The sequence below is a fragment of the Octopus bimaculoides genome, chromosome 1 (genome assembly GCF_001194135.2).
Source record: "Octopus bimaculoides isolate UCB-OBI-ISO-001 chromosome 1, ASM119413v2, whole genome shotgun sequence".
NCBI lineage: Eukaryota > Metazoa > Mollusca > Cephalopoda > Octopoda > Octopodidae > Octopus > Octopus bimaculoides.
Window position 1 is genome coordinate 71,503,265 of NC_068981.1, and position 9,744 is coordinate 71,513,008.

Sequence of the window (9,744 nt, forward strand, 5' to 3'; positions counted from 1 at the left end):
ATATATATATATATATATATATATATACACAACAGACCTCTCTTAGTTTCCATCTACCTAATCCACTCACATGGCTTTGGTCAGCCCAAGGCTATAGTAGAAAACACATGCCCAAGGTGCCACATAGTGGGACTGAGCTTAGAACCATGTGATTTGGAATCAAGCTTCTTACCACACAGCCACTCCTCTAAGCAAAAAATAAACCATTCCTGTCATGCAAGCATACAAAATAATGTATATGAAATCATAACACAGTTTAAGACCAATATGGTTTATGTGTGTGTGTATTTATTTATATGCATATATTCTAAATATCCCTTTTTGTCTTTTTCTATAAGGGGCATTGATGTTGTTCGCAACAAAATAAAGATGTTTGCTCAACAGAAAGTAACTTTACCAAAGGGAAGACACAAGATAATTATTTTAGATGAAGCAGACAGGTAAATAATCTTTGTCATTAAAAAAATATTTGTATCTCTCACTTCTTTATTTCATTGAAATCTTATCTCATCATTGTTTTCATAACCATCATCTTCCTTGGCAACATCATGATCTAGTTTCCATATCAAGATATGATAGACATTACTCATTGGTTTCTTTGATGTCTGTTACTTTTATCCTGGTGTAGCTATGTATCTCCTCTACAGCGAGATACCTGTTTCTGTCTGTCTATCTGTCACATTTTGACCTCATCACCTGACACACAGCTACCTCCCCGAATACTACAACTCCTCAGTTAAAGGGTCTTGTCTAGTAAGTTACACCCAAATAGCATCCAGTACATTCTATACAGTGACTGGCATTAGGAGGTGCATCCAACTGTAAAAACCATGCCAAAACAAACAGTTGAGCTTGGCACAGTTCTCTTACCCACCAGGTCCTGCTGAACCAGTCAGTTCATACCTACAGGCAAAACAAACATTAAATGGTGCTGATAATGAGTTTTTTCATTCATTTGTGACATTATGCATCAAGGTCACTGAATTCAATATAATTCATAACATAATAAGTATATTGTTGTGAAAGGGGAGACTTTTGTTTTAATAGTCTTTTGCTATACTTTGATGTTTGCTCACATATTAGCCTATAATCCTTGGATGAAATAAACAGGATCAAACACATTGATTGTGGTGTAGACTCATTCAATACGTGCCAAATGAAAATTACAGTAAGAATGATAGAAAAGCAAATTGTGTATGGTGATGATATATACACACATGCATGTGTGTTGTCATTCAATGTTTGGTGGGGATATTTTTTTAATATTTGGTTTTGTAAATATTGTAAAGTAGAAATATACTTTTTGTCAATTTCTGTTATCTATACATGAAAAAGTACCTCATGCTGAGTAAATTACATACACTTATTGCTCTGCAACAAAAATATTGTTCTGAAAGTCCAAATTTTGATCAAGTATTTTATTATTTAAATAGATAATTTTGGTTTCAAATTTTGGCACATGGCCTGCAAGTTAAGAGGAGGGTGATAGTCAATTACATCAACCCCAGTGCTCAACTGGTACTTATTTTATCGACCCCGAAAGGATGAAAGGCAGAGTCAACCCCAGTATCATTTTCTAAGGAGGCATAGTGGCTGAGTTCCTTTCGAATGTTGGGCCTGATGGAGGCAAGGTGGTTGTGTTCCTTTTGAGTGTTGGGCCTCATGGAGGCAAAGTGCCCGAGTTCCTTTCGAGTGTTGGGCCTCACAAAGGCAACGACCAAGACCTTTGGCATTATGTTGTGCTTGAGAAGACCCATCAAGCTGAGCAAAATCGCAGTCATGGTAGATACTAGTGTCGCGCAAATGGCACATGAAAGCACCCATTATGCTCTCGGAGTGATTGGCGTTAGGAAGGGCATCCAGCTGTAGAAAACCATGCCAAACCAGACTGGAGCCTGGCGCAGCCTTCCAGTGTGCCAGCCCAGTCAAACCGTCCAACCCATGCCAGCATGGACAATGGACGTTAAATGATGATGATGAACATAAAGACAGACAAAATTCCACTAAGCATTTTGCCCAGCATGGTAACAATTTTGCCAGCTCACTGATAATGTTAGAAATTTTTATTAATAAAATTCAAAGTCTTATGAGTGGATTTAGTAGACAGAAACTGGAAGAAATCCATTATGTGTGTGTACTTAAGTCTTGACATCACATGATGGTTGTACACAAGCCTCACTCTCATACAAGCAATGTTGCTCATTTCTGCTCTTCCATGAAAAATAAGTCTGGCCATGAGAAAATATTACCAGGGAACAGGTGAGAGTTGGTGACAGGAAGGGCATCTGGTCATAGAAAATCTACCTCAACAAAATTTTGCCTGACCCTGCAAGCACATGGAAAAGTAGATGTTAAGCAATGATGATTGTTGTTGTTGCACAACATAAAATTGTGAACATGTTTGGAGTAAAGGAAGGTTATATATCTTTAAAAAATATGTAATTATCGTTATGGAGAAAACAACTGAAAATATATATTTGAATTTTAGTATGACTGGTGGGGCCCAGCAAGCTTTAAGGCGTACTATGGAAATTTATTCAAAGACAACTCGATTTGCGCTTGCTTGTAATTCATCAGACAAAATAATTGGTAAGTATTTATAGGTTTCTTTTTCATTTTTACTTATCTTTTAGTTGTTTCGGTCATTGGACTGTAGCCATACTGAGAGCACTGCCTTGAAGCGTTTTAATTAAACAAATCAACCCCAGTATTTGTTTGTTTTTTTAAAGCCTGGTACTTATTTTATCAGTGTCTTATGCCAAACACTAGATTATGGGAGGTGGGGGGGGTGTAAACAAACCAACATTGGTTCTTAAGCAGTGGTGATAAGCACAAACACACACACACATATATAATATATATATGTCAAGCTTCTTTCAGTTTCCATTTAATTAATCCACTCACAAGACTTTGGTCAGTCTGGAGCTGTAGTAGAAGTCAGTTACCCAGGGTACCACGCAGTGAAACTGAACCCAGAACAATGTGTTTCGGAAGCAAACATCTTGCCTCACAACCACACCTGCACCTATATTGTACATAGATATTATTTGTGCTCATCATATACAGGCCAAAAACTTGGGCTAGTTCAGTAATATACTAAACTGCCAAACATTGATTCAAGCAGTGGTTGAGTAAATAAAACTAGATTTCAATGATGTAATTGTATACATTTAGAATGACATTGTAGGATAGATATGAGAAGCCAGATCTGGCTGGTTTGAACATTAAAGATAGAATATTTGAGTCAGATATGGACAGTTTAAATGCTGGCTTGACACTTAAGTTCTTCAAAAAAACTGACTTGACATTTAAGTTCTTCAATAAAACATCATACCAAGAGGAGTGATGTGATTAAGAATGAACTGCTACACGTCTTTGGCAAGTGACTGCTGGCATGTTGATTTCTTTTTACTTTTAATTTATACAAATTCTTCACTGGAAAATATGCATGTCCTTCTTTTGTCATGTTCAGTATAAAATAATCCAAATAAGGCTAGCTGGCAGAATCATTAGCACACTGGGCAAAATGCTTAGTGGCATTTCGTCTGTCTCTATGTTTTGAGTTCAAATTTTGCTAAGGTTGACTTTGCCTTTCATCCTTTCAGGGTCAATAAGGTAAGTACCAGTTGAGGACTGGGGTCAATGTAATCAACTTGCCCCCCTTCCCTGAAACTTGCAGCTCTTGTGCCAAAATTTGAAAGGAACTTAAAATCTGTGAATTTACATTCAGTTTTACATAATCTATCATATCTTTATGATATATAAACAATACAAAATATTTTTTAAATCACTTTTTCTTTACTCACAAGAATTCAAAAATCAAAAGATTTCCCATGTATAGATCATTATGTATTAAAACTTATAATGCTGTATGCAGTTTTCAAAATTGTTGGAGATTTTTGATTCACAGTGTTAGACCTATTCATGTTGTTGACATTAAAAATATTTTGATGTTATCACAATATTGACCAGACTCAGATATTGTTATACACCATTGGTCTCAATGTGAGGATGCACATTGTAGCTTTCAAATGATGTCACCTGATTGGCTAGACTGACAGGCCAACATTTCCACTGAACAAAGGCCAGTCCATTGCAGGGTTGCCTACTTATAGCTGAGTGGACTGAAGCAATATGAAATGAAATGTTTTATTCAACAACTCAATGCACCTCCAGTCTGGGAATTGAAACAATGATCTTGCAATCATGAATGCAACACCCTAACCACTAGGCCACATGCCTTCATGTTTAGATGTTATATTATCTATTAAATAAATATTTGTATATTGATCTGACATGGAAGTGGTATCTCATTTTGAAATCATTGAGGTGACATGACCTCACTGAGAATTACAAATATTGTTGTACTTTATTTCCTTAGAAACTTTTTTTTCACTTGGGCTGTTTACTTTATCAACCTTTATCAGAGGGTTTTTTTTTTTGTTTTTTCTATTTTGTATTTTTCTTTTTCCAGAACCAATACAATCACGTTGTGCAGTGTTGCGTTATTCTCGGTTGACAGATGCACAAGTTTTGTCCCGATTATTGACTATTTGCGAAAAAGAGACAGTCAGTTATACAGATGATGGATTACAGGCTATTGTATTCACAGCACAAGGTGATATGAGACAGGTTGGGGAAGAAAATAATTACATTTTTACTTTCTATTTACTCCCATTTTTCATACTCAAGTTAGAACAACTATTTCATAGTTAGATGTCCTTCCTGTTAAATTCCACTCAAAAGATTTTGGCCAACCTTAAAAGACACTTATTCAAGGTGCCATGCAGTGCAATCAAACCCAGACCATGTTGTTGCAATACAGGATTCTTAAACACAGAGCCAATCTTAAATCTATTTATTTCTCAGAAGTGCAATATAATAGGTGATCTTAGACTTTTGATCTCATAGTTCTTTATCTTAGTCGTTCCTCAACTATTATTGTCACTATCGTAGGAACAGTTTAAGGTTATGCTTTGCCGATTGAAGTCAGAAGAAAATTAAAATATCCAGAGTTGTCTCCCATACTTTTGAAACTACTATTGGCTATTCAAAGCCGACATTAATTTAATAGGCTTAATTTTTCTTTTTGATTTTGCAAGATGCAAACTATAATTTCATTAATAAGAAACATACTACATTTTTCCAGAAATGTTATCTACATAGATAAGCATCCAAGCTAAGTCTTAACTATTATAGGTCCATTAATCAAAAACATTTTCATCTAGACTTATCATCAGCCTCCTAGTTTATATGTATCCTTTTTGTCCACCCTTTAACTGTTAATATCCATTTTGTTTGACTCATACTTACTGGATACACATTTGAGATCTAACTAAAAACATCCATAGTTCAGATTGCAAGAAAGAAAGATGAATTCATTATATTGTCAACACTGTAACTCTTTAGATGTCAAATATGTATGTTCACACTATTTCAGATTCTACACCCTTATCATTTCCTTCTTTTTTTTTTTTTCTTTTTTTTTAAGGGCTTGAATAACCTGCAATCTACTTTTCAAGGATTTGGTCATGTTAATAGTGAAAATGTTTTCAAAGTAAGTGCTTTCTTCAAATTTGTAACTCTTAGCATGACTATCCTGTATGCCATTAATGGAGCATTGATTGCAAATAGTTACTATTGAACTGAATTACTTAAAAATATTGCCATTCTGAATTCAGATGTGCAATTTACATAACTTTACATTCATCTGCCGTTAAAAAATGTTTAGGAGTAGATGACAACAGAATCATTATTGGCAGCCTTGTCTCCAGTCTTTCCACTTTGTACTGAGCTTTGTAGATTATCTTGTATTTCTTTTCAGGTATGTGATGAACCACACCCTTTGCTAATAAAAGACATGCTGCAACATTGTGTTGATGGTAAAATAGATGAAGCCTATCAAGTCATGTCACATCTCTGGAAATTGGGATATGCTCCAGAAGACATTATTGGGATTGTGTTTCGTGTTAGCAAAACATTTAACATGGCAGAATATCTTAAACTAGAATTCATTAAGGTCAGTTTCTTCTATCATTGCCTTTTGTAATAATTGATTTTAGTGGTAATATATCTCAGCAATAAACATGTTTCTTTTAATATCAGCTAGTCAACATTGAAGATAAAATTGAAAATTAAAATATTTGTCTAGGGGATTTAATTGGTATGATGAATGTAGGGTGGAAAATATATGTAAAGTATTGTAAAAATCAGAATGAAGAATTATGACCAATATTTTATGACATTGCTAATCCAAATGATTACTATTTATGCCTTCTCACATTCAGGTTTTGTCTTTTCCAAAATATTTCATAATAATAAAACCTTCATCGATTTACTTTAAAATTTGACAAGACTATTAAGAAGTTGTCAGTAATGTAAGATAGACTCATTAGATTTACATCTGTTTTACTATAATCTTTTATAGTGATATTATCTAGTTGCATGTTTCCTAACTTCAGAAGAGGATATCTGTGAAAAAAGGAAAAAATTGGTTAATACAAGAACTACTTTGGGTCATAGCTAAGATGCTATGTGAGTTGTAGATTTATGTTAGTAGGCTAAACTTTGCAGATGGAGAAAGGTGCAAGGAGATATTAGGTCTACTAACTATTTTTTATGGCTGTTAAGCTTGGAGTTAGTCCTAGAATCAATCATTTTGTACTAGTTTATTCATATTAGCACTTCAACATTCAGATTTCTTTTTCAAATGCATATTGTTTTAAATTAATCATGCATTATGTTATAGCTTCAAAATTTCAATAGTGTGTTTGTATATGTTTTGAATGACATTGTAGGGTGGGTGTGAGAGGTTGGATCTGGTCAGTTTTAACATAAAACAGGTAGAATATTTGGGCCTGATATGGCCAGATTAAATACTAAAGGGTTAAAAGATCTTACCTACTTACAATAAAACTTAATTGAAGAAATCTGGTGTATAACTTATGCAATTCGAATTATGTTCAAACTATTGCCCTTCCTTTTTAATTCAATTTAATGTGATTGATTTTGTTTTTCTTATAGGAGATTGGTTATACACATATGCGAATTGTTCAAGGTGTTAATACTTTGCTACAGTTGTCTGCTCTTCTGGCCAGGTTGTGTAAAATTTCTGCCATAGCAAAAGAAGATTCACAATAAACTTGCAAATATTTTGAATACAAACAAGGACTTTAAAAATTTCATACAATATTTGCTAATAAAGAAAACAGTTTTATGTATCACATGGAGGTTTTGTGGGGGAGGGGAAAGGGTTTGCAATCCTATCATTTTAAAGAATAAAATGTGTATTTCAGCCCTTCAATAATTTCATTTTCATTAAACATATCCAACTTAATTTCCTTGTCTTGGAGAACAAGATGTACTCCATCAATTGTTTTGTATGAATGTATGTTTATCTCCCATTGTTTTGGGGAGGGGTGGTTAGGGGGCTTATGTTTTGGCCTGGAAGAAGGAGTTGTGCTCAGGCTCTCCAAGACTGGTGAGACTGATGCAGTTCATATTCTTAAAAACTGAAAGTTGACTGCCATAGATAAAACATGATCAGGAACAGTACGCTAAAGGGATTGTGCTCTGGGAAGTAGCTAATGTGGAACCAATTAGGCAAAACACTAAGTTGCAGATGAGTGAGTGAGGGTCTCTGAGTGGAAGGTTATAGACCAGCCAACTCTGCAGATTAGTAGCCACTGTAGTTGCAGTAGAAATGAAAGAGTAAAGAGAAAGCATGTCTGTGTCAATGTGTGATTTCATACCACTAAGGTGATTATTTTTGTACACAGTCTAGGATATCTGTGTAGCAGCAGCTGCAGTACCGTCTTAGATGTGGGAACAGTATTTCAATGTGAGTCTCTTCTGAGTTTTGTAAAGGATTACTAGTTGTTAGGGGTAGAAGTCTTTTCTTCCCCTAAAGAAGAATGCCAGTCTTTGCTATGTTCATGTGAAACCATCAATGATGGTGGAGCTTAGTATTTGTAATAACAATGAGGATCCTAGCTGTGTATTGTTCATATTTTGATGTCAGTGTTATGAAAACTCTTTTTCGTAGTGCCAGTGCAGGTTTGTCATGGGGTGTCTCAGCTGCATGTGAATGATGGCTTGGACAGTGTTTATATTTACTTGAAATATAGGAGTACATGTACTTAATGCTGTTCTTGCTTTTAACATATTACTGCCAGCTCCACTTTTTTTTTTAACATCTTAGAGGCAGAAGAGCAGCACCCAGTGATCTTTTGCAGAACCTCTGAGACTGGTAGGAGGAAAGGAATAAGAATGCACAAGTCTAATTTGTTATAGTAGGAAGCACTACTTTAGAACATAGGGTTGTCCAGAAGCTTTGACTGAAAGCTTGCAACTAAGTGCATAACACTTAGGATGTGAAGATGAAGGAAGAGGAGGTGGTAGTGGCGGCGGCTGCTGCGGCCTCAGACTGGATATTGGATTAAGTTTACCATCCAAGATTGACATGTTTTACATCATTCAATGCATCACTTATTAACATATATATATTCCAGATATGATTTTTGTTTTTTAATCAGCTTTCCTATCAAGCATAGTGTTATAGTTCCACATTCTTCCCTTTGATGTTCCTCATAACAATATAACTACTGGTTTTAGCATATCTTAATATAAACAACTCATAAAACATTACAGAACGTGAGATCTCTACTGAGACTAGAGATTTTAAACTGGTATAAGCATAAACTCATATTTTATGCACAACAGTGTAAATCAAAAGTCTTCTACAAATATTGGCCTTGTAAATTTAAATCAAGAGAAATTTTCATTGATAGAGTAGCGTGAAAGAGGTTTCTGTTATTTTCTGTCAGATGAAGATTCCTTCTTTGACATAGAAAATTAGCCTTATAAACTTCCCTCACTGAGACATGCCAAGCAATGAAGTAGAAACTATTATTCATTGAAAGTACCAATCATCATTATTGTTATGAGTATGAACTGGAAAAGCATCAGTAGTATACAGAATGGAGATCCACCTCAGAAAATAGTAAAATCTTAGTTAATAGTAACAACCAAAACACAGCATTTCACCATCATGCTAATTGGAGTGAGACTTCATGATGTGGACACCTTCAAGTACCTAGGATCCACTTTGACTGAGGACAGCAGATCTCATAAGGAGATAACAACAAAACTCAGTTTAGCTTCAGCTGCCATGACAAAACTGAACAACATACGAAAAAGCAATTCCATTAGTTTTCCAACAAGACCCTGGTGGACTCTCACAACAGACACAGAGAGAAGAATCCAAGCATTTGAGCAGAAGGCTGCTACACATTCTGTACACCGAACACTTTTGTCAGGTAGCAAGTCCTCAAATACGCTGGCAGACAGGAATCACTCCTTGCATAGGTAAAACGATGAAAGCTTGCCTGGTACAGTCATGTACCCTGCCCAGCTGGAGGACAATAGAGTGGCAGAGAGAAAATCCTAGTTTCATAATATCAAGGACTGGACAGGTAACAACACAGAGACCATTGACTATGGAAGCATGTAGAATGGCACCCCAACAATGAGGATGATTAACTGTAATAACTTGAATATAATTTCTATCTGACAGAAAAAAACAAGGGTCAACACTTACAAAATCCCATTAACAAAACAGAAAAATAAAAATTGCGCGTAAAAAGGGATAGAACTGCGATGTTCTTGTAATGTAATATGAAAGTAGCTTCCCTTGGAATATTTAAAATATTTGTTTTCTCTACTAGAAATTATTTTTGACGTCAC

General features: G+C 35.1%; 1 protein-coding gene across 1 annotated transcript in view; it reads left to right on the forward strand.

Moving 5' to 3' along the window:
• LOC106870562 (replication factor C subunit 2) overlaps positions 1-7,306 on the forward strand; it is a 13,220-nt gene extending 5,914 nt beyond the window's left edge. Inside the window, exons 4-9 of the mRNA XM_014916688.2 lie at positions 339-440; positions 2,489-2,589; positions 4,475-4,632; positions 5,492-5,557; positions 5,825-6,019; positions 7,024-7,306. Coding sequence (XP_014772174.1) covers positions 339-440; positions 2,489-2,589; positions 4,475-4,632; positions 5,492-5,557; positions 5,825-6,019; positions 7,024-7,140 — 739 coding nt within the window. The 3' untranslated portion in view covers positions 7,141-7,306. The remainder of the gene's footprint in view (positions 1-338; positions 441-2,488; positions 2,590-4,474; positions 4,633-5,491; positions 5,558-5,824; positions 6,020-7,023) is intronic.
• Positions 7,307-9,744: the final 2,438 nt, after the last annotated feature.